Raw genomic sequence first — 24,699 nt, 5'->3', positions numbered from 1 at the left:
CAGGGCTTGCAGCTTTCAGAAAGTGAGGAGAGAGAACCATGCAGCGGGAAGCAAGAGGAGTGTGCATCAGCAAGAAGACAACGACACACTGCAGGCAACAATTACCCTCTTTCCCCTCGGGCCAAGTCGTCCGGGTCGACCTGTGTATCCTCTAGAACCCTGATTGACAAAACAACACACAATTTGATCACAAATGTTCAAAGAGCAGATGACAAAGTGAGTGTTACCCTCTTTCCTGGTTCCCCAGGTCTGCCTTTAGGTCCCTCAAAACCACGGGATCCCTAAAAGTGATTGGACAGAGCAAAAGGGGGGGAACCTACCATTAGCTGCACACAATCATCAGCATCAGGCGAAATGGCAAAAATTTCAACAAAATTTCATTCAAGAACAAATTGAAGAAGTGCACCATTGCTCTGAGATTAACAGCATTGTTGTCCAATCTGTAATAACCGGACAGGTAGGCTGTAATCTCAGACTCATTAGGCAACACCTCTATCAATTTTTCATGCAGTCTTGATTCATTTGTCTTTTTAAAGAGCATGCAAAGATTGTGCTTTGTCAGACAGAGCAAACAATAGCTTTTCCAAAGAAGTGTGAGACCAAATGAAATGGGAAATTGCAAATCGTAAGATTTGAATATTTACAAAATGAAATCACATTTGGACAATCACACTTCCTCTTCTTCAAGCAGCTTGCTTTGTCTTCTCATATTTTGTTTGCCAAGTTTTCACAAGATAAATGTGCAGATAAAAAGAAGGGCATAGGTGTATGTGGGGTCTGAACTAAGTCTTTGTCATGTAGAGTGTATCAAAGAATGTGTACCATGTCATTGGAATGCAATTACTACATAATAATTGTTCATCAATGTCTCTATATAACTTATGGGAAACATCTCCTAACTTGTCAATTGATGTCACATTACTACAAAGTCATTGAAACTTTCACACTTAAGAGGTCACAAAAATATTATCCCTACACTTACATGTAACGAGATAACATGTCATGTGTACTGTTTAAGTAGCATCAATGTCTCTCAGTTTCAGCTTCAAAGTTAAACTTCAACAAACAAATTGTCCTTAAGTGTAATGTAATGTCACTGTCTTTGTTCTAGGGTCACAGCATAGTAAAAGTCCAAGAGAAGAACATTGTATATTATGCAGCAAATATAGATAATATCAGAAACAACAATCATGCTTTGTTTTATTTCTATACTGAAAAGTAGTGTATACTGTAGCCATTAGAAATACCTTAGGTCCCATCCGCCCAGGGTATCCAGGAAGGCCGGGGATACCCATTTTACCCTGACAGGAAGAAAGGGAGATAGTGAATATTAAGTGACAACATACATGTAGAATGAGTTGGTCAAGCACTACACAAAAGCACAACATGCTCACAGCTACCTGATCTGGAGCAAGGAGATATTACATTTCCTTTGATCTTTGCTATCTTAACCTCAAAAGTTAAGTCAATACATACCATAGAACTGAATTGGAATATCAAATATCTGACAACATGTCATTAAGTCATCAACTTACAATCTGCTGATTTCCACAATAATTCAACAGAGGACAGCTTTAGAATCTTTTATTGAAAAATCAAAACAGAGCATTTAGTTAGTATCCATGTTTGCACAGATACAGATACCACAGGAAGCTACCATTTCTCACCTTTTCACCAGGTGAGCCAGGGGGTCCAGGATCGCCAGGTGCTCCAGAACGGCCCTAAAGTGGAAAAACATCCAATTAGCCTTAGTACAAATCTCTGAACAATTCTCAGAACAATTCCTTTTGTAAACCTGAAGGCATGATCCTATATGCTGTTTAAAATGTTTTGATTCCCTACCTGTATGTATTTGATAGAACAGGTTTATAAAATAATGAATGAAGGTATCACAGGATTCAACAACTCTCTGTCTAACTCAGTGCACATCAGTAGGATTGACAGCTAAAATGATCAAGTCAACAGTATATCTGTCTGTATCTGTATCTTTATAGCTGATATAACTGCCCTTAGGCGCAACACACCAGCTTCACAGGCACGCGGACCATGGCAACCATGCATTTGTTTTTGAAGCAAATCAATTCATTGTCAATGTATACACCGTAGCATTGTTGTTAACACACAACTACATTTGTATGTACCTTGGGGCCTTCAGGTCCCTCTTGTCCACGGGGTCCGATTTCACCTCCGATACCCTAGAACAATAACATCAAACCATTCAGCACCATGGATAGCAACCAAGAACCAATTAGGTACAAGTACATGATAGAAACTAATACCCTCAGTGGTTCATCAAGCAATCCATTCCATAAACAATGAGACAAACCAAGAGCATGTAAAAGACCCATTATGGTACATGACAGTTTCTCTGCATGTTCTGACCTTTCAAATGATTATATCAAGTTTGTGATAACTTACCCGGTCACCCTTGGGGCCTTGGTCACCCTTGAAACCTGGGAATCCGTCTTCTCCCTGGTGATAGAAAAACAGCAGCTAAGCACATCTGACTTACCAATTACCAAATACGATTTGTAAGTAACTAACAATGTGTTAGCGTATTATGATCTGTACAAATCCTCCAAATGTCATGTGCTGAAAAAAAAGTTATATATATGCACTAGAGATGTTATTACAAATAGAGGATCAACATACATGTAGACCATTTGACATTCAATTATGATGTACCAGTAAACTTTCAGTCTTCTACAGTTGGGGAAAACAATTCAGGCTTTGGCAGTTGTACAAAGCATACCTTGTCTCCCTTCTGGCCAGGTGGACCTCTTGTTCCTTGGGATCCCTGCAGCAGGACAAACAAGATGTTATCTTAATTTTGTATACAGAAATAATTGCAATTTTGATACATAAAAAATGCAAAATGACACTGGGCGCATAGTTATTTGATAAGGACAGGGTTTGCACAGAAAAACATTGCCCATACAATTTACATATTCTGGAAATAATAATCATGAAATTGTTCAAGCAACTGTGCTGCTAATAGAATATGATCAATGCCAATAGTTAATAGTCTTTTTACATCTTTGGTGAGATGGAATAAATAATTCCAATATTCTAACACCTCATGCGCAACCTGCAAATGTTTAAGTCATACAGACAAATCTTGACTTCATGCAAGTATCTTGGTGCTGCTTACCTTTATGCCTCTGCTCCCGGGATAGCCGACAGGGCCCTGTGGTCCAGGGGGTCCTGTAGCACCCTTGGGTCCGGGTACTCCCTCCTTACCTGGATGGCCCTGAAACAAACCATCAGCTCTATAAGTGAATGTGTATCCTTGTAATCTTATCATGCCCTTAGTGTTGAACTTGTGTCATTCTAAACTGGACATCAAACAGGCTCAGATAAAGCAATACATTTTCCTTCATTTAGACAGAAGAAGAACTTTACTGCATGACAACTGTAAAGTATTATTGTGTGGCAACTTGTACATACAAAACAGTTTAGATTCTAACTACATGAGTTGCTAATTATGTGGGCGAAGCCCAACATTTAGTTTTTCCTCAGATATTTGCATATTCCAACCGGAAATCAGAAAAAATGGAAGCTGTAAACATGCACTCCACGTTTCAAGCTTTTTGATTGGCTTACAGTCGCACTTTCTCGGTTTTACGTCAGAGGTGAACCTATCAACACACAGAACACAATCGGCATCGACTTTGATAATAGCCAATCAGAACTCAGAAAAAATGGAAGCTGTCAACATATACTCCGCGTTTCCAGCTTTTTGATTGGGAGAAAGTCGCGGACTGTCTCGGGTGTACGCAGAACTGAACCAATCAACGCACAGGACACAAAATGGCATTCAGCATGCAGTTTGACAACACTATAGCAGCTGAGACGACCAAACAAGTGCTCAAGGAAGAAGTTGCCCGCCATGGAATGAACGAGATTGATAAATTTTCACACAAAAACGTTATCTTCAGAAAATTGGACCTTGGAATCTTGCAAATTCAACGGTGAACGGACATGTGCAAGCAACGCAATACATTTGTATACCTGTTAAAACGTGTGCTTGTAACATGTTGTAGCACTGGCTCAGTGGTATTATTCACGCGTGGAAAACTAACGCTCCGGGATCGAATCCGTGGACAGATACTGTTTTTTAATTTTTCTTTTTGCTGCATTTTCGCGAAAATGTTGCCTTTCTTGTTGCTTCTTTTCTTGCGATTTTTGCTTTCTTTTCCCTTCGCCCACATCCTGCATTTTTTTCAAAAATGTTGCCTTTCTAGTTAATATTTAACAATTCTAAGGAACTAATCTATTTTATGAATGGTAGTAGTATAAACAATGAAGCTAGCATTATGTGTGCTATATTCTGGAACATTATGATCATGATATGAGGGTAAGAAAACATGTACTCGTGGTTACACAAGATCAGAACTTACAGGTAGGCCATCAACTCCAGGCAGACCAGGCAGACCGGGCTTTCCTGATGGACCCTAGATTCGGAAATAAAAACAGTGTCATCTTTAAATCATTGCTTTTCCCATCAGATAACAACCACTATCCTATATTTGATTTATTCTGTTTACTGAATAACTATGCTGGGGGAGTATAACACTGTGGTTCCTAAGTGTGAGAAGTACATGGTTGCTAGCATGCTGAACTAGAGTTGAAATTAAATATTGTTTTTTAAATTTTCTAGTTCCCACTACCTGCATGTGCATGTGTGTAAACTCTTGCTGATAATTAAGGGTTCAGATCTTTCAGATGTTTGATATCAACATAAAGATACATGTAAGATACTCAGATGTAAAGAAAGTCCATGCATCCATGTGAATGTCCTTACCGTGAGACCAGGTGGTCCTACAGCTCCCTGCGGTCCGGGGGATCCAGGTGGTCCGATCAGACCCTGGGGACCAGGCGCACCTGGTTTACCTGGGGCTCCCTGGAACAACAATACATCCATTTAACTTCTGCAACGATAAGTCAAAGTTCTGATTTGGTTGAACAAACATTTGCTTCCATTGGCAAGATTTTTGCTTTGATTGGTCAACCTTCTGTTTGGTCAAACTGAAACTACCATCTCTTGTGCTACATTGTATAATCTAACATTCCAACCTATACCACTCAAAGTCAAAGGATGAAAGAATTCTTTAGCATACAGTTGTACATGCAACAGTTCTATACTACCCAAGGCCCTTAGTATTCACCAAAGAGCTTCAAAATAAATTGTTGAAGCTAACAAAATGTAAGTACAGCATGTGTCACCTACCGTTGCACCCTTCATGCCTCCAGGTCCCATGTTACCAGGCATGCCAGGAGGACCCTGGACACCTGGGGGGCCACGGGGACCCATCAGACCTCGCTGACCCTACACAATGCAACACACCAGCAACTTGTTAACATAAACGTACATACAGCACAGATTTTTTACAAGCCATACCCCAGTCATGATTCCAAGTAGATATTGTTTTCAGATCTTTGCAGCTTTGGATACTGTATGAATATGATTCTTTACAGTGTAAAATTTGTGTGCAATTGATGAGAGCTGACTAAAAATGTTATACAGCTTTGCTACTGTAAAACATCTTTCATGAATTTTGCAGACTGGATACAGTTTTTCTACTGTATTGACCATTTAGTCCCAGTGTTGAAAGGGATTGGCAACTTATTACTGTGTTGGTTGAGATGACAAAGATAAATTCTGACAGCATCCATATATCAACAGAGATAACATTAGCTTTTTAAACTCTATACTTTGCTCTTCACTATTTTCTAATGCATACAAGAAGCTAGAAACTTTTAGAGAAAGCTTCACTTACCGGCTCACCGGGCATTCCAGGCAGTCCACGCTCTCCATCGTCTCCCTATCAGACAATATTTTATGGATTATGTTTGATAAAATTACTCGATAAATTACACAATTGGATATGAATTGGTACTGTCTCAATCTATCAAATAAGATACAGAGTTGTCTGAATTCTTGGTTAAGTTGCACAGCATGCATATTCAGAAGAAAACAAATTCAAAGATACAACTGTTAAAAATCTTGTCCTTTCTACATTCAATGAATACATGCATGTATTAACAAAAGCTCTTGTGAGGTATATATATATATCAGGTAAAGTCTAAAGAGAAGTGAGCTGGACACCTTGTCTCCAATGTCTCCAGGAGGACCAGAAGGCCCAGGTGAACCATGACCACCCTGTGGAGAAATGATAGAAGGTAAACATTATGTTTTATTGTAACAGAGGTATCAAACATTTCTATCAATCTCAACAGATATATCTAAGCTGACAAAAAATCTAGCACCTCTACTTTGACTTCATTGGGTTTTTAACAGCGAGAATCGTGAAATCAAGAATGAAGACTTGTGCATTAATTAACCTACCCGGTTACCCTTTTGTCCAGGCAGACCTGGGAGACCATCGAAGCCCCTCTCGCCCTTAAGACCATCTTGTCCAGGTGGGCCTCTTCCTCCATCTTTGCCGTGTCTTCCCTGTACATCACAAGAAAGTAAAGGTACATAAGGATTTCATCATTGAGAACTATGCTGGTTCAAGAGTCTGTCGGGTCATTGCATGCATACAACTTATTACAATTTTATTTTATGAATGTCACCATTAATGCTGAAATATGATTAAAACAAGGAGAACTGAGGCCTTACTTAAATATCATACATGTACTTAGATATGTACTTTAATTTACAGTCATTACAGGTCTACTATTATTTCTTTCAACTTTGAGTTTGCTATTAAACTTTGAGTTTGCAAACAAATCCTTTCAATACCTAAATAAAACTCCACTCACCCTTTTACCATCCTTGCCCGGTGGTCCCATTGGTCCTCTAGGCCCTCTTGGACCCTGTAATTACGAATCATATATTCTAAGTTGTTGTATGGAATAACAATACAAAATCACCACAAAAACCAAAACTTATAAACTATTTCCCTGACGAGGTAGAATTTTGACATTAGATTTTCTCTAGACTGAAGGGAGAAAGTTTATTATGCTTTGTCATTCTGAAAAAGCTATTCATAAGATGACTTTGTCTTACTAATGACAAAAATATTCAATGGAACATTACAGATAATGATCAGTGTAGGGGAGTAATTTTTTTTTGTTGCTTCTACACCAATTTTATTGTGTGTCTAGACATTGTGCTTGGCCATAAATGTTCCTTTTTGTTTTGGATCAGAGTGTTAGGAGTAACTATTACCACCTCTCAAACTCAAGGTACTCAAGAGGACTCACCATTTGCCCCATCTCTCCAACATCACCCTTAGGTCCAAGGCCTCCTTGTAGACCCTGTACAAGACAATATATCACATTACATTGTGAACTTTCACTAAAACTATTAAGATCTAAAGTTGTCTCTTCTCCATTTATTGAATCTGGTTCTCTCTCTGCATTGTTTGGAAACATTGGACACAGTTTCTAGCAAGTAGATTTAGCTTATAGGCAAGACCTTTTGTTTGGCCTTGACTCAACACCTTCCTCCATCTTATCTTTATTGATTGACAGCAGGGGTAAACATTTCCCCAGCCTGCCTGTGCCAAAGAGACAGATGAGAAGAGGTTTGGGAGTTTTCAGCTGGATCCAGGCCAGGCTGACACTGTTATCCTCTTTGCGAGGAAATATATAAGGTCAGTTGTTCAAGGGCATGTTGACTGTTCATAATCTGTAAGTACAACAACAGGAGAGGGTGTCTGCCCACTGCTGTTAGCTCCTGCAAAACATCGCTCTGCTGCCTGTTGCTGTTCATTGAAAAAGCTGTTACATTTTGTATGTCAAATGGACCACATTGTCATAAATTATCATTGCCACATGGGCAATTTACATCTAAGGTCATCTTTAATTGGGGGAAGGGTTTGGTAGCCATTTTGTTACCATTCATTAAGGGAAGCTATAAAAGTCATTATTTTCAAGGTCAACTTCAGGGAGGAAATGTCTGCCTCCTCAACAAGGTCAAATTCCTGACTTGAATTTGCCATGACTTCAATCTAACCTTACACCTACACTCATGAGTCCAAGATGTCAGGCTAACCAAGGTCAAACTGGGCCTGAAGGTCAAGCTGGAGTTCCTGTTTATGAAAAGCAGCCATTGGTCACCCAGGAAGAGTGATGTTTCCTCCTAGCAAGATCAATAGCTTCATTGAATAAACAATCTGTACTTAAGTGAAAGTTTTACATTGATGGTGCTTAAGGTGCACTAAATCTCTGGAGTAAATTCAGTCTGTCCTGGGAAACGGAGAGGGGATGTTTTGACAGGCAAGTTCAGCCTCGTAAACTTTAGGAAGTTGCTTTCCCACCAAGACCATGAATAAGTGTTTAAACGTGTTGCTGGAGCCTGTATGCCCTAACATCATTTCCACACCCTGAGCTGATTCATTCACTGTGAGGGGAGAAATACTGCATTCTTTCTTTTTTTCTGCAACATCACTGTAGTACATTTTCTGTTCAGATTTTGTCTTTTCAGACTGATGGTATTCTCAAGGGTATTCAAATAACCTACAGGTCTCGTTCGTAAACATTCTGAACTTAAGACATAGCAGAAGCTAACAAAGAGCTCTGGATGCATTCTGATTTGGAAAAAAGAGTGGCATTTTGTAAGCATTACAAGCTGTTTAAACCAAGTGAATGTTTAGAGAACTGTGCTCCTACCAAGTTCACATTTTGATACTACAGCTGTGATGTTTGCGCCAAGGTTCACCACAGTGAATGAGATCTTTGGGTGGGAAATATTTACACTTTTCTGCAATTCTTTTGTATCAGAGGTATAGTATATAGAGGCTCTCATTCTTTAATTAGATTCGACATGTGTGGGGTTGTTTTTTGTGTCTCAGCTGCAGGGATGAGAATGCTTTACATTTGCATCACTGTGGTATTTCTTGCAACATGTCATCATCATAGACCAAAGGACTCCTGGCTGGAGGTCCGGTCTTTATGCAATGTTTATGCATAGCCGGTGGTCCCGAAAATGACAAAACAAATCTCTGTATATTTGGAGTGCTTTGTACAGAATAAAGTTCCAGAGTTAAGAAAATAAATTCTTCCAAACATTTTCACACAAAAGAACCTGGTATCTGGAAGCGACTAGGTGATTCAACTGACAGACTTACATACAGTCCACAACTCAATGTTTAAACATGATTTATGAATTTCTACTTTGTCTTCTATATTCTTGATTCCTTTAACAGTATCAAAGTAGGCTGTAACTTTTCCCTGCTCTAAAATCTTACTTACCATCAATGCAGAGGATTCTTATATTTCCCAAACAAGCTGTCAACCAGACGGAAAAGTAAGATGATACAGGTGTGCTGTTACACCTGTTTATTTGTCATTGGGCAGGTGTGCCCTCGTAATGGACCATACTCCCAACAGGTAAACTCTCCTTTGTAGCACACACCTGTGATAGACAGTGCCTCCTGATTCCTTGAGACCTTTAAGTTTTCAGATCTTCATATAAAACAAGTAAACTACCAGTATGCTTTTAAAGAATGAATTAACAGCACTTTATAACATTTTGTTTGTTAATTGATGTCACACAAGAGACATTTCCATGGCCTGCAATAAGTATGAAGGAAGGCTGTAGGGAAACTTTGCTATTTTGTTATTCTGTCACTCTTAGTTTAACCCCCTTAAGCCTGCATCAAGCTGTCAATAACCTTCAGCCGACTTTGTTGATCGGTCACCTAATTTGAAAACCACTAATATTCTTTTCTTGAAAATCTTCTCTTTTACATTGAAGGGGGCTTGATGACCTGCAAACATTGACTTATCCCACAGTGATTAAGATGGCGTTGGTTTTATTGCCGCCAAAAATGTCCTTTGGAGCTCACAAAACTCATCAGGCGAGCTATTTTCTTGCTGAGTGACACTGGCTTTGAGCTTGTTTCTTAGAGAACTCTGAAATGGCTGGTTAATCCCATGAGGCTGCAAGGGCCAGTGGATAGGTTAAGTACTGCAGCTATTTGTTTGATATGGGTAGAAAAGGGTTTTGCATGGGCGACCACCTGTATATACTATATGGTTACAAACAGATGAACATTGTGTACAAGTGATCAACTGCACTTTGGTTTAGCCTTAACTCAAGGCCACCACTGTTCCTTGATGCTACTACTTTGCTAGTAGCACTGCACTGTCCAAGAAAAATGCTTTCAAACAATAACAGAACATATAAAAAAAAGAATGAGAAATGCTTTGCTTGACATACATTTTTTTTGACAGTGCCAGTGGTTTTTCCACATGACTTGGCTCCAATGAAGCAAGGAAAATATACAGCATACCATTGTATGACATACAATGGTATGCTGTATATTTTCCTGGCTTCATTGTATCATTGTGAATTTGTGCCAAGACACAACAAAAGCATCAATATTAAAGGGGGCTCGGATTTGTTTTTAATTGATGCAGCTCTTGAATTTGTGCATGACATGATTAATTTTTGTGGCTGAATTTTAAAAAAATGATAACTCCTGAATGTTGTGGATGGATGAAGTCAGACACGTTAACATAATGAACTGATCATTCAAGCAAAATTCACTAACAAAATTCACTAACTTTTCTCTTTGAGTAGAAGAATCTATGGTCATAAAACACACAACATATTCTATGTAGAGGAAGCAGTTTCATGTGGTGACAGTACTTACAGAAGGTCCAGGTCTTCCAGCCATGCCAACAGGACCAGAAGGGCCAGGTGGTCCAATCTAGAACACAGCAGCACATACACGATATGAACAAAAAAGAAATGCACACCAGGGAGGTAGCCTCCTTGGGCAAACTCAGAATAATGCGACTGCTTAATAAACTTATCAATGGAAATATATAAAAGTCTGCTTTGCATGTCTCTCATAACAGTGAAGGGGACCCTAAATGACAAAAGAATATCTCAAGTAACAAAGCAACTAATATAGCCACTAATATTTGATCACATCACATGATAGCCAATTCAGCACCATAGACAGGACAATGAAGCAAGTTACATGGAGTAAGTTAGATGGAGTTTTTTCTTTGTCTATTGAATCAAAGACTTTACTTGCACCCATACATGTATGTCTCAATGGGCTGATCAGTACAGGTTGAGTATATAAACTCTAGGACATATTAATTTACTTTGACAGAGAACACTTTAGGAACTAAATCTAGAATGCAATTTGTTAGCGTTTTTTCTTTATTGACAAAGTTTTGACAAGTGAAAAGTTGGGAGTACCATTCCTGCCATGATCTGCTCTGCCATGGCTGCCTCGTTACAGCCGCCTGGTCCCTTACTGCAGTCAGCACCCATTCCCAGACTCCCCAGCATAGACAGCTGTCAATCAAGGAACAAATCCTCTTTATTGGAATACCATTATAAGGGCTTTTTAAATACAATTCAATCTCTAAAACTGGATACTCTAGTGGCATCCATCACTCTCCAGTCCTTTTAATGGGGCCTGTGTACCAGTTAGTAGTTCTGCAGACTACAAATGTACGCTTTCAAAGGGATTTCAGAAGTACATAAAGCAAAGCTGCAAAGAATTCACCTTGTAGAATAGAACATTAAACATTGTATCTGTGACAGCAGCTGAGAGTGGCAAGTGAAATATTTTCATCACACACCTCCCTGAAGGTGCTATAAAATCAGAGTGCTTCACCAGGGCCAGTAACAAAGGCACAATGCAGCCATGGTTTAAACCCCTTTATAGCTAACCACTTTCATTTTATAGTGCCTCTGGGGTGACCCATGGCAAAGCACTTGCCAACGGATGTTACAGATGCACGTCACATTTCTTGGATTCTATTTCAAACAGTGTTTTTGCAAGACTTTCAGACCTGCTGTTCCAAAACTGCTTCAATTACAGAACTGGCAAAGTCTACAAGCTCATTTTTTTCCACGTGCTCTCCAACAACATAAAAAACACCCTCTATGTATGTGTATCCATATGTATTTATTTATTCAGATAGATAGGAAACACTGTGCAACTGCATCTATGTGCAAGCACACCTAACCCTTGTGAGTGAATGAGAAGTATTCACATTGTATAACCATTGCACCAACGGGACTTGTTTCACAACTTTATTGACTTTAGAAAGGCCTTCGACAGAGTGTGGCACGATGGCTTGTGGTGGGTCTTGAGGGGATTTGGTGTTGAAGAAGGCTTAATACAGAGCATCGAAGCCTTGTACCAGAGTGCATCTAGTGCAGTGTTCCTCAACAACAAAGTGGGGGAATTCTTCAGGACAACAGTCGGGGTTCGCCAGGGATGCTTGCTGTCTCCAGTTTTGTTCAACCTGTATCTGGAGAAGATCATGCAGGACGCTTTGTACGATCATCACACCTCCATCTCCATTGGTGGCAGACGCATCTGCAACCTTCGCTTTGCAGACGACATTGACCTTCTAGCCAGCAGCAACACTGAACTCCAAGACCTCACAGACAAGCTAACAGAGAGTACTGGATCGTTCGGCATGGAGGTCAGCACCGAGAAAAGCAAGGTGATGGTGAACAGTAGGGATGAGACACATGCAGTCATCCTTATGAACGGGGAACTGCTGGAAGAGGTGGGAACATTTACTTACCTAGGAGGGACCATTACAAAAGACGGTACTAGCGAGACAGATGTACGGAGGAAGTTGGCCATGGCAACATCTGCAATGGCTCGTCTGTCCAGGATCTGGAAGTCCAACAACATCAGCTTTCCTGTCAAGTTCAAGCTTTACAAAACCCTAGTTGTGTCCATACTGTTGTATGGGTGTGAGACCTGGACTCTATTGGCAGCAACAGAGAGGAAGATCAGAGCCTTTGAGATGAGGTGCCTGCGTAAACTACTACACATCTCGTACTATGAACACGTCCCGAACGAGTATGTACGGGAACAGGTACGCAGCCTCGTTGGCCCGCAGGAAACACTTCTAGCAACAGTTAAAAGACGTAAACTGCAATGGTTCGGGCACGTCACCCGACACAACAACCTGACCAAGACGATCTTACAAGGAACGGTGGAAGGTGGACGTCGCCGAGGACGGCAGCGAAAAGCTTGGCAGGATAACATCGCTGACTGGACGGGCCTCAGCCTACAGGAGAGACTAACCCTGGCTAGGGATAGAAGAACCTGGAGGCAACTCTCGATCTTCATGTCTACCTTGTCCCCCCAACGACCTGGAGGTCAAGGGACTAGGTAGGTAGGTAGGTATAACCATTGTAGGACTGCACATGTATATGTATATGGTAGACTAAGAAGTCCCACAGAATCTTTACAGTTAATAATGGGGGTTGTCAGTATTGACCTTCCATCAGTCCTTCCAATATGGTCAAAACTTAACCAAACTTAACTTACAGGGATGGAGATTCCAGGGCCAGGAGGTCCAGGCAGTCCGTCAGCACCAGGAAGACCTTCTCTGCCACGGGGACCCTACAGATAGGAGATAACACAACAATTGTCATCCTCACAGACTAGGTAAAACTGATTGTTCCCCAAGGCAAGCACGATGTACATATTGTATGTGATGTGTTTTTTTGAATGTTGACAAATACAAAGTGTTTTGGAGGAGTGTATTCTTTCCAGTAAGAAGTGGTGTTTTTTTCTGCAGTATAAAGAGGTGTATTTTGCAATGACTATAATGTTTTTCACCTAAATGAAGTCGCAAGGAAACACTATCATCTATCCCATACCCTCCTCCAATATACAACAGGATCCGGACATACTGCATCTTATGATATCCTTTTTTTACCACACCTACATGTAACAGCTATTGTACATTTATCCCTCCATGTACATTTGCAAGGTCAACCAAAGTACCCTGCAAACAATAAATCTCTTATAGTCTTAACTCAACATGTTCCAGGACACCCTGAGTGCAGCCATTGGACATGGTTCAAAGTCACCAAGGGGAAGTAGGAATGAAACAATGGGTTTATTGGGATGCCTACCCTTGGGCCTGCAGGACCAGGGTCTCCAGCTGGGCCAGGGTAACCTCTTGGTCCCGGGATACCCTGTGGAGAGGAAAAGCAAATAAGGTTGCAGCCAAATCATCAGCTCTTCTAGCAAGTAAACATCACACTGAAGTTAACACTTTGATTACTGTTTGCATGTTTAATAGTGGACATTTACCACTACATGTATCTATAAAAGAACATGGTAATAAGTATTTCTCTGTTTTGACCTTAAATTGACGTTTTGTCCTTAGTTTCCATGTTGTTCGAAATAGCTGAAGACAGACTTTGCTGTAAACAGTCAAGCCACACAAAGAAGCTGACAGGAATCCTGTTCTGTCTTCTTTGATAAACACTCTGATTTTCTGCTCTGTACGTGGCAGGGGGGAACATGAAAGAGGAGACCAAATTTGGAGGTCACTGGAATCCGGCACCCGTGTCTTGTCCACACTTAAGTTGTATACTCCTGTCCCCTGTTGCTTGCTATAGTTGCTTGCCCAGTAAACAAATGTCGCACATAGCAACTAGACCCAACCAGCGCATTTAAAACCTCTTTGTCCCTTGTGCTCTCAAAGCCAGAAAGTCTTTATTTTGGTTCAAAAAAGTGAATCAGTTGTGTTCAGGGTTCACTTACGGCAGGACCTGGGTAGCCTCGAGATCCTGGGATGAACATGCCCTGAAAAACAATAAAACAACTTAATTTTGCATCTGATTCATATTTTGCATTATTTCCTGAGACTTTAATCACTCATGTATCAATTACCAATACCAGAATACAAAACATAACTTGACAAATTGGTGAAAATAGAACATTTCGCTACTTACAGGTTCGATAACAGCAGGCTCACCCTTCTGCCCTTTGACCTGGAAACAGAAAGGCAAAAGTTTTAGTCACTTAAACTGACCAACAAAAATCATAACTTGCTACATCTGTAGTAACTCATAACTCAGCTTATGACAATCAAATGGTTATTACAAATACTGACTGGTCAGAAATGTTTCAGCTTTCCTGAAGTGATATTGGGATTGGCGCCCACTACACTCAGTATGTTGGTCTGCTTTTTACTAGGATACTGCAGAACAATATGTGCAGTAGAGGTCATCCTGAGCTGAGATGGCCATTAAGCAGCCAATCTCTGCAGGGAGGGGCCAGACACAGCCCCAGACAGTGGGGTTTGCATCACACAGACTAGTCTGTAGAAAAGACAATCCTAAAAAAACTTTCCTTTTTCTTCCTGAATGAGAAGAATCTGGCTTTGATGCTTTCCATGCTTTAGAATCTTATCTGGTTACTATTTCAGGACCAGTAGATGTGGTCCTGATTTACCTTAATGATAAGAGTGGAGATGGTATTGAGACCAGGTTTTCTGTCATCACCCAGTTTTCAGACACCACTGGCTTCCAAGCTAACTCTCATTCCCTGTCTAATCTCTCATGGAAGTTTATTGTTTATCATACTTTTATGGGCCATCAGACATTTGGTGAACCACTTATAATATATTTAGATTTTACTCCTAACAGGGAGTTCATTTTTTGAGGTCAAAATATGCAGCTTGTGTAGTTCATGTGAAATGTGTCAGATGTCTTTCTGTGCTGCAATGATTTCCTTAATTACAAAAATGATAGTAAGAATATTTTCTGCACATACAGGGCTGGAAACCAAATTAAATCCAAATGTATTCAAATCTGAAAAATCTTATCAAAATGCTGAATTCCATTGCAGTGATGTCTGCACAGTGGTATTGTTTTGGGCCACTAGTAAATGTACCTTAACCACAAACATGTGCAGCTTGCCCTTCTCAAACCACATTACTTCAGCAGTTTTGGCTCCTCCCCAAGAGATGCTCCCTCTCTCTTAAAAACAATGGAGGATTTATCCATGCTCTGGTGTGCATTGCCAGAATAAGTTTTAAAACATCAGAGATTGCAACGATTTTACATCTCTATCTGACAATTGGATTGGAGAAAGTTTGGCTACTATCTCTGGACGTTGCCAACATCCGCAAATGAAACTTGCAGTATGCTGACTAAACCTCAAGCAATATTGAGGGGAGGTGAGACTTAGGTCTATCAATTGATTGCAAGACCACAGTTTAAAGTTGCTACAATCAATCCTCATTGTGAGACGAAGAATTTGAGCAACTGGTTGACATTATGCATTGTCATACTGTACACAGGGGTCAGCAAAACACAGGGCAAGAATGAGTTGCTGCCTTTAAACCAGCCGAAAAGATAATCAGTGGGAGATGTATATATGGTCAAAGGTCAGTAAAATGAGAGTGGACAAAGTCTAGAAGCAAACTCAAAGCTGGGAGTTTTGCCAATACAGCCAGGGGTTTGCATTCTGTGGAGTGTTTCTCATTACTTCTTGCTTAAGGAGAAGCAATGGGTCTTCTGAGAAATCTTTTAACAAAGACCAAAGAAAGCTCTTTCACCCTTAGCAAATACCCTTTGCTCAAGCAAGTTTCCTTTTTTTTCACTAACACAAGAGGTCTCTGTTTACTTTGTTTCCAGTTAGTCTTGCGAGTCTCTTGACACTGCCTCCCTATCATACAATGTAGCTGTGAAACCATAATGTTTTAAACAAAATCAATTTTTTGTCATCAAAAGAAATAGCAAGACATTGCTAACTATTTTTAGTATTTCTTATTGCTACATGTGGCCAACATCTGTCTATTCCTTCTTCCTGTAGCACATATTAGAAGCATACAAAACATCCTAAAGCAGCCACAGAAAAGCCATTAGAACAATCTGTAACTGTTAACTTTACCTCCAGATTGGTGTGGCACATATAGTAAAACGTTACACTGTCAAAAATATTTTTTTCCACTACTGCTCCTTTGTTTTAACCTCACTGTACCCAACAACATTTTGTACTAAATGATTGTAATTGCTGTCAAAAATTATATTACTATGTTTACATATGCAATTCTTCCTGTGTGGCTTCCTGATGTGGTTAGTGCCCATCATCACCATCCCAGCAAGGTTCTTTTGAACAACTGGGTTGCACGCTATGCAACAATTAACACAGGATTTAGAACATAGCCTCTTTTGTCTGATAGCAGTCCTGAGCAAGAATGACCCTGGGCCAAACCATTCACCATGAGAGTCCACATGTTGGGGGGAAGGGAACAAGTCACTTGTCAATATCACAAGGAAGAAAGGGTTAAATTATGCCTTATAGATGGATTACTGATTCTATTTCCACTTCAGGGAGAAGCTACAATATTTTTAATTTTGTTCTGTCTTATGAAAGTTTAATTGTTTCCTGTATTCAGCTGCCTTTGAAACGATGTCGTTATATTTCACTCAACTACTTGTAGGTGATCAAAGAAATCTCAGAGATTGCCAAACATGAATATTTCAGACTTGTCAAGACCTTCTGGGTTCTCTGCCAAATTTCAGGTCAAACATCCCTCTACTAAGCTTCTAGCCTGTTTAACAGATTAAGGGACCAACTACAAGGTGTTAAGGTCTCATTCATAAAGCCCCATGCCAATGATGTCAGTCCTAAATTTTCCTGAAGTCCTGACAAAACTTGGGTACTTTGCCAACTTACATCTTGATCATCTTTCTTTGTAAGACTCTTGTCTACAGAATAAAGGCATTACCTGTCATTCTTGAATTTACTTGATTGTCAGATTTTGTCACTTCAAAGTTCTTAATACAAAATTGTAACACTCTAACAATACCCAGTATCAAAATGTCTATATTTTGAAATGGGTGCCAGATTCATGCATTCAAGTAGCAGTAACAGGTTGCCAAAGGATGAAGAAATGGCTCCATTCCTTTTGTTATGCATGTAAAGCATTATGTAGTATGAGAAATGCCATTTTACTTGATATTCAAAATTTACACCTAAAGCAAAGCAGTGCGTATGCATGTGTGAGTTTTACTGCATTTGAAGTACAACATGAGATTTGAAACTGGGATATTGCCATGTTGCAAACCAAATGAGTAACAAGCATATATACCCTCATACGGTTAGCTTTTATGCTCAGAAATGAATTAAGATAATAAATCTTACATTGGGATCGCCAAAAAGTCCAATTTCCTCCGTGCCAAAGTCCGTCTGCAAGAAATAATGGTCTGGTCAAGCAAAAGTTATACACCGTCAACTGATAAATTCAGATAATCAGAAACCAACATACATTATAACACAATATCTTCTTCGTTTGAATATAAAGAAAATGAAATAAACTATACGTACAGTGACTCCTCTATTCAAGTCTGCGTCGAAGTCAATTTTGTCAAACAAGTCAAAGCCGTTGCTGTTGCCATCAAATCCATCAGTGCTTGTTCCATTTTTGGGGCAGTCTGGGGTGTACTTGATGCACTGCTCGTAAGCTGCCAATGGGTCTGGAATGATCATGATGTCCTGTACCAAGCCCTGAGGAGGAAAAGAGTAATAACAGGATCAGTAAAGTAGCCTACCATGATAAAACCATTGAACATTATTATAATATTGGTTTCTTCTTTTCCAGAACTTGTAACGTTAAGGCCTAAGGGGTATGTAAATGCTCCTTTCCTGAGGACCATTTTATAAACAGCATCTCCAACATCTTCTATAAGAAGGAAGTCCTCATTATGTGATGAAACAGAGTCATAAATGTTTTAAAAAGTTGTGCAGAATGGTAGACACAAAGTCAGTACATTGATTGATGTGTGTATCATTCATGAATGTGGGTATATGTTTGGTGGGCTTTCCAGGTTCTTTGGAAGTGTACTACAACCCTTACAACGCGTCTGCAAGCTATTCCCCCTAATGTTTACAAATCAAACACAGCAACATGGCTTGTTTAGTTCCATCAAAGACACTGGGATTTGCAGAGGACAAAGGCACAGGCAGGTGTGGTTATCTGGGCCTGTACCACACACAAAGTTCTCGTGGGACTTGACCCTGAAAGTGCCCTAACATTCTGTCATGCTGTCTTCAATGGAAAACTGGTCTTGCCACTGTCAACTCGGTTGTCTGTGTTGCCATTCCAAACCAATATGGTCAGAAACTTTGTCAAGACAGGAAACAAAAGCACAGAACAGACACAAGCGTGGACCTACCTTGACTATCAAATCATTTAAAAACAATTCCTTGAGACTTATTTGTTATCTTTTAGTATTTGTACAATCATACTTAGTCTAATACATAAGGTATTAAACCTCTTAGTAGACATACCAATGGACTAGGATTCATTTGCATTTGGCTCACTTGGAATGAAAAGGGTTCACTTTTTTCACAGGATGAAAAGTGTCAGATTGAATAGCAGTATCCTGTGCTAACAAAAAACAATAACAGGGGTAGCTTTCACTTTGCACACTTGCAAAAAGTCTAGAACTTTAACATGAGACATAAACCTGAAGTTATTCTGCTTTACCTTTAAAAAGCTGCTAGGGGGCTATTATTGAACTTAAGCTTTGTTACCCCTACCCACCTAGCAAATATGCATTTGCAGCTTCTCAAGTTATGCTGTCCACAAACACACAGACAGATCAAGGAGGTTAAAAAAGGACTTAGACAGACAAACACAACCATCTTGGCAAAGGTGATCAACAACTCAGTTGTCCTATTTCTTGGGGGCAAATTCTCAGACTTCTTAACTTGTTTGGAAACCAAGTGTTGTGTCATCTACTTCAGTGCAATGCAAGAGCAATGCCAGCCAGAAGTACAAAGACTCCAAGTGCCCCACGGGGACAAACGTTCTTTCTGTGTCAAGGGCAGTGTTTAAGTTGGAGCAGACACTGGTAAAACAATGATCTCCATGTGTTGCTACAAAGTGGAGATTAGCTTTACTTTTCTGCCTAATGCTTTTACACTAATTACCAGAACATCTGAGAATTCAACAACTCTTCTGAACCGTCTTGGCATGCCAAGCCTTGAGCAGTTTAACTTCAAAACAGCAGGACTGTAATCAAATGTCTGCACCTGTTTGACAACTCGGGTTTCCATTGTCAAGTTCAACTAAAACCCACTCATTCTCAAAATGCTTGATATCCTGCCATGCACCAAAGACTCAAAATTCAGCCCATTTGTCCCTGTCGTTCATTAATGCTTTAAGTTTCTTTAAACTCACCAGGACAGGTTCTAGATGAGGTCCTATGCATAAAACTATTTCAAGTCCAGCAGATGTGATAGTAGATGGCTTTCTGAATCTGCTTAAGACGTGATGATTAGTTAAAATCTACTCAAGAAAAAGGTTCCCAGATTTACATGCCATGAAGTTATGTGTGTTCACTTCAATATTCAGGAGCAAAGCAGATCATATCATCTTCCATCATTTGGTATGTATTGGAGGAGCCAGTCGCAGGTGACTACATTTCCAGCAGTATCACAAACATCTTAAGTCCAATATGTAAACCTGGTTCTATCTTATACACATAATGGATGATACACCCAGGAGCAGAATGTGTATTTTAACAGTGTCAGCCAAACACACAGACCAGGGTTCTAGCCAGGATTTTATTTTAGCGTAGTGGGAATGGCATGGTATAGCGAAGCGACCAATCAGGAGATTGGTGTGGAAGAGGGTCATTTTGAAAATGTAGAGTTAAAAGTTGGCACTCTGTTAACATCCCATGTGGAGGATTTTGGCGTCAGTTTTGAGTGGCATATCATCATTTTTCATTGTTCAGACATTGACTAGACATTGTTGAACAAGCAAATGATAGCAAAGCACCACTACACTAGTTAAAAATTAGCGCAGTGGCCCTTATTTTAGCATAGTGGTCAAAAATTTTCAGAACCCTGCATACAGACCATATTCTGAGGTGCTGTGAAACACAGTAGCTGGCAATATTGCCCAGGATGTCATCCTCAATTGACCTCCCTTCCCTGATGGGCTGACTGTAAGCTTGTCAAAACATCCTGGCAAATTAAACTATTTTAGGTTTGTTTGACTTGAAGCTGTATATGGAAACAGTGGCTTTACTATTAGCATATCATGATCCTTCATCTACCTCATCCGCAGCTTGAGGAGAAGAGCTACTGATGGTGTAGACTGGCACATTTAGGAGAGTGGGATGTAAAATAAAGGGACATATGTGATCAGGGTCATGGCAGGACATGCTTGCACAGAACCAGTTTTACGTATCAAAATAGTTCTTCATCTTGTGTGATTGTGTATCAAAATAGTTCTTCATCTTGTGACAACCACACGGTGTCTGAGGTGGCCATACAAACGATTATGGTCAGGAGTTGGTCTAGTAGTACTCCTCTGTTGTAATCCTATCATACAACTCTTCAGGCAAAGGCATTAATCTTTTAAACTCTAAACAAAGATCTACTCTGGGTCATTTTCTTCAAAGCAAATTGATTTCCATTCTGTTGGAGCTTGGTCCAAGTTTTCCCCATCTGTTCTTGGTGCGAGTTGTCAGCTGGGATTGATACTTTGACCTTTGGTTTGATCACAAGAGTCAGTTGAGAAGAACCCTTCCAAACCACAAGTTGGCCATGGTCCCGGATCACGGCAACCAAATCCTCGAGAACCTCACGTCTGCTCATTTCCGGCTTTGTCTGGGCCCCAGGACTGGGGAGACAGCTTACAGTGTATCTATATGGTGCCATCTTTGAGAACACAACACAAAAGAAACTCTGTGTCCTGAGACAGAGGAAAGCAATGACAATCACAATGAACAATGCCAATATCTACAAAGCAAACCATCACCAAATCAGGCCATCCTTCATTGTCCATGACTCGATCAAGTTGGGCCACAGTGGGGTTTGTTTCCTTAACTTTAAGGTAGAATATAATATTTTGAAGACAAGACAGCTTATTCTTTTGCTCACATTAGAATATGAACACAAAGATTATTTTGGGGGAAAAAACAACACATTCCAAGAAACTCCAATTCTGAAGCAATACCAAGAAACTACAAGGACAGTGGTATTTAAAACTCTTCACCATCCAAGCTCGAGGTCTGGGCATACTTAGAGGAGTGATGCTGCCAGAAGTGTACCATGGTGGTATGCTGGCAGGGCAACAGTGCCAACTAACAAGGAAAGCTGATGTTCCTGACAAAGGCACACATCTTATATCAATGACAATATAGCTTATCAGCAAAGGAAACACAGGTCACTTAGAAATCTGTATCATAGGCACAGAACTCAAACTTCTTTGTGTTGTCATGCACGTGTATCTATTATATTTTGAAACATATGGATTGAGGGGGGCAAAAGCTCAAATCTTGAAGGGGACAAAAGCATTTTCTCAATTATTTAGTTTTTAATTAAAAAATCATTTGTGACTTCAAGCAGAATTCTCAAAGACTTTTGATGATAGCTTTTCAGCTCATATGTTTATCATCTGCACCTCAAAAGCTACTGTCTAACTACTGTCAATCATTTCAGAAGCTTCCTAGGCTATACAACCAATCTAAGCAACTCTGTTGACAGGGACAGGAAGATAAGAAGGGCGGCCTTCAACTACCTGATCTTGTAAACCATGCTGTTTACACAAGAACTCATCAAGGATTATCCTACGATGCAAGACAGCAGCACAACAAACAGGAATTGTGAAACCCCTTGAGCCTTATGGATCAACAACTGGTACAGTTGCTTTGGCTCTATTTGTCATCTACATTGTAGATCTATGCAGTACAGTTGGCTTGAAATCTGCAGTATCAAAGAAGCTAACTAGACTGCTATGCTGTTTTATAGATTTGTGAGTGTGATTAATGTGAATAAAACATATAGGCTACCTTGACAGAGGTAGTGAGAGAAATACTTCCAATTCCAAAAGCTTTGTCAAATGCCCCAACCTTTTTTTCACAGATACTGGGTAGGATACTGGATAGGAATATTGGACAATGAACTGCTGGAGAATGTAAGAAATAGGGATGGACACCAGGCTAGAAGAGAAGCTACAGCACTACCCCACATTTGACCCCATTCCTCCAGTAGGGAGCCCAGATTGGTTCCAGACACCAGCCCGGGCTGACCCAGTTGGGATAGAAAGGTTGACATTTTTGTGGCTGGAGGTGACATATTTGTGGGCGTACCCTGGGCCATGGATCAGGGACAACCACAAACTACACACAGCTTTGGTAAACATTGCCATGGCAACCGGGCAACAATCTGGAGAAAAGATTCTCAGTCTTCATGTTTCCCAACTATCACAACAATCAACAACAACACTAATAAACTACACATGCCTTCAATAAACATAACCATGGCAATCATGAAACAATCTGAAGCAAAGCTTCGGAATCCACAATTCCAATATTTCTAACCCAAAAAAGAAAATAATTTATAGAAAATATGACAACAAAGCTGATGATCAAGGAAAGGCATTCAACTGGGGAATTGGTATAAACTGGACAGGTCTACTTCAAAAGGTAAGAAGGGAGTGCTCAGGAGACTATTAATTTCAATGAAACCTTGAACGTGGACATCTGAGGGATGTCATTACCGGTCGCAATGGATCCTTCTTCTCCACTGAAAGGGAGGTGCGTATATTGTTTTTTTTCACAAAGAGGGGTATGGGTACAGCTGGTTAATGATGTGCATTATTCAAAACATATGATCGAAGGGTTAAGTTATCCTGAAATTGTGTGAAGCAAAATAAAAACAAAATTGAAGGTAACAGTGTAGAACAACAGTTGGTTTTATGCTCTGTGGATGTCAGTGCAGCAACTCCCAGTCCCACCATCCTTCCTGAGATAATGCAGGGTCTACCCTTTTCCCAGCCTCCCTGGCCTGGTCTCCACAGTGCAGGGTCAGGTGATAGGTGACACATGTGGTTCAGCCATGGCCATGCTAGGTACATATTGTGTTTTGTCTAGACAGTGGTGAACCCATGCAGCTATGTTGAACTCTGCATGCCATCTTACACCATTCCTGCCATGCCATAAAATGACAATATCAACCCTAGACAACATCTAGAGAGGACACTACAGACCAGGCCACTAATTCGTTGAGATATTAATCACATTGCAAAGGAAAAAAGATGGAAAATTGTACAGGGAATAAGAAAGAACTGAAAAAAAGCATTGGCAGTATTATGGCAACCGGCGGAATTATGAGAGTTGATGTTACCGTACCTAAAAAGGGATTAATAAGAAGAGAAGAAAAGATAACAATCTGCAAAAGCAGTATGGCCTATGGGCATTATAACGCCCTTCCCTACTTAACATGTACAAAATTGTAGCACCTTAGAAGGAACAGACGAATGTTTTAAACTCTTCATTTGACATGATGTTGTTTTGTAGCTGACCATGACCTCTGACTCAGCCAACACTGACCTTGCTCAAGTTACACTTGCACATTTCAGACATGATGGGTGGCTCACAGGCCGAGGCATTTGGCAGGGTGGCGGATGGGTCAGTAGTGTGAAGCTACAAAACTTCATAGAATGACTCCATTTTGGTAAATAGTATTTGCCCTGCATTTATGGCAAGGTGAAGAAGGCGGCTTGTTTCTTTGCAAGTAGAGTCAACCCTGCCCAAGACGACCACCCGGGGGACCGGAAAAAAACGGTCGATTTGGACAGGTGGTCGCTGAGAAGAGTATCGACTCAAAACATGCCCGATGAAAATTATAAATGGTTTCCGTTGTGTTTAGTGGCAAATAGCAAGTATACTGCACGAACGCAAAGAAGCGAGGTCTTTAATGTCAAATACAACACGCACACTGTAAACTGTAAATTTAACCCCAAAATCCGACACAAACTGGTCGAATTTGGCACAAAATCGCGCTAGTTATCATAAAAAATTGATGAAAACCTCAATTTTGAAAATGATGCGGTCGTTATAGGTCCCAATTTGGGCCGGTCGCGGTCGCGTTGGCCAGGTGGTCGTTGAGAAAAGGTCGCTTAATGCTTACGTCAATGGGAAAA

At 40.2% G+C, this 24,699-nt stretch overlaps 1 protein-coding gene across 8 annotated transcripts in view; it reads right to left on the bottom strand.

The window, feature by feature from the left end:
* Nucleotides 1–24,699, bottom strand: part of LOC118420599 (collagen alpha-1(V) chain-like) — an 82,855-nt gene that overhangs the window by 21,424 nt on the left and 36,732 nt on the right. For 6 of the 8 annotated variants that reach the window (XM_035827435.1, XM_035827432.1, XM_035827433.1 and 3 more), the window contains exons 6-28: nucleotides 18,084–18,263; nucleotides 17,901–17,945; nucleotides 14,699–14,737; nucleotides 14,508–14,549; nucleotides 13,871–13,933; nucleotides 13,278–13,352; nucleotides 11,171–11,269; nucleotides 10,611–10,667; nucleotides 7,213–7,266; nucleotides 6,769–6,822; nucleotides 6,350–6,457; nucleotides 6,110–6,163; nucleotides 5,781–5,825; nucleotides 5,231–5,329; nucleotides 4,805–4,903; nucleotides 4,401–4,454; nucleotides 3,152–3,250; nucleotides 2,753–2,797; nucleotides 2,419–2,472; nucleotides 2,142–2,195; nucleotides 1,668–1,721; nucleotides 1,248–1,301; nucleotides 228–281 (exon numbers count right to left, since the gene is read on the bottom strand). In XM_035827435.1, the coding sequence (XP_035683328.1) occupies nucleotides 228–281; nucleotides 1,248–1,301; nucleotides 1,668–1,721; nucleotides 2,142–2,195; nucleotides 2,419–2,472; nucleotides 2,753–2,797; nucleotides 3,152–3,250; nucleotides 4,401–4,454; nucleotides 4,805–4,903; nucleotides 5,231–5,329; nucleotides 5,781–5,825; nucleotides 6,110–6,163; nucleotides 6,350–6,457; nucleotides 6,769–6,822; nucleotides 7,213–7,266; nucleotides 10,611–10,667; nucleotides 11,171–11,269; nucleotides 13,278–13,352; nucleotides 13,871–13,933; nucleotides 14,508–14,549; nucleotides 14,699–14,737; nucleotides 17,901–17,945; nucleotides 18,084–18,263 (1,581 nt within the window). Of the gene's footprint in view, nucleotides 1–105; nucleotides 160–227; nucleotides 282–1,247; nucleotides 1,302–1,667; nucleotides 1,722–2,141; nucleotides 2,196–2,418; nucleotides 2,473–2,752; nucleotides 2,798–3,151; nucleotides 3,251–4,400; nucleotides 4,455–4,804; nucleotides 4,904–5,230; nucleotides 5,330–5,780; nucleotides 5,826–6,109; nucleotides 6,164–6,349; nucleotides 6,458–6,768; nucleotides 6,823–7,212; nucleotides 7,267–10,610; nucleotides 10,668–11,170; nucleotides 11,270–13,277; nucleotides 13,353–13,870; nucleotides 13,934–14,507; nucleotides 14,550–14,698; nucleotides 14,738–17,900; nucleotides 17,946–18,083; nucleotides 18,264–24,699 lie in introns of all 8 variants that reach the window. The other 2 variants (XM_035827430.1, XM_035827436.1) reach the window with 1 other exon arrangement.

The sequence above is a fragment of the Branchiostoma floridae genome, chromosome 8, assembly GCF_000003815.2.
Source record: "Branchiostoma floridae strain S238N-H82 chromosome 8, Bfl_VNyyK, whole genome shotgun sequence".
Lineage (NCBI taxonomy): Eukaryota > Metazoa > Chordata > Leptocardii > Amphioxiformes > Branchiostomatidae > Branchiostoma > Branchiostoma floridae.
This window is presented reverse-complemented; position numbering and strand designations above follow the sequence as displayed.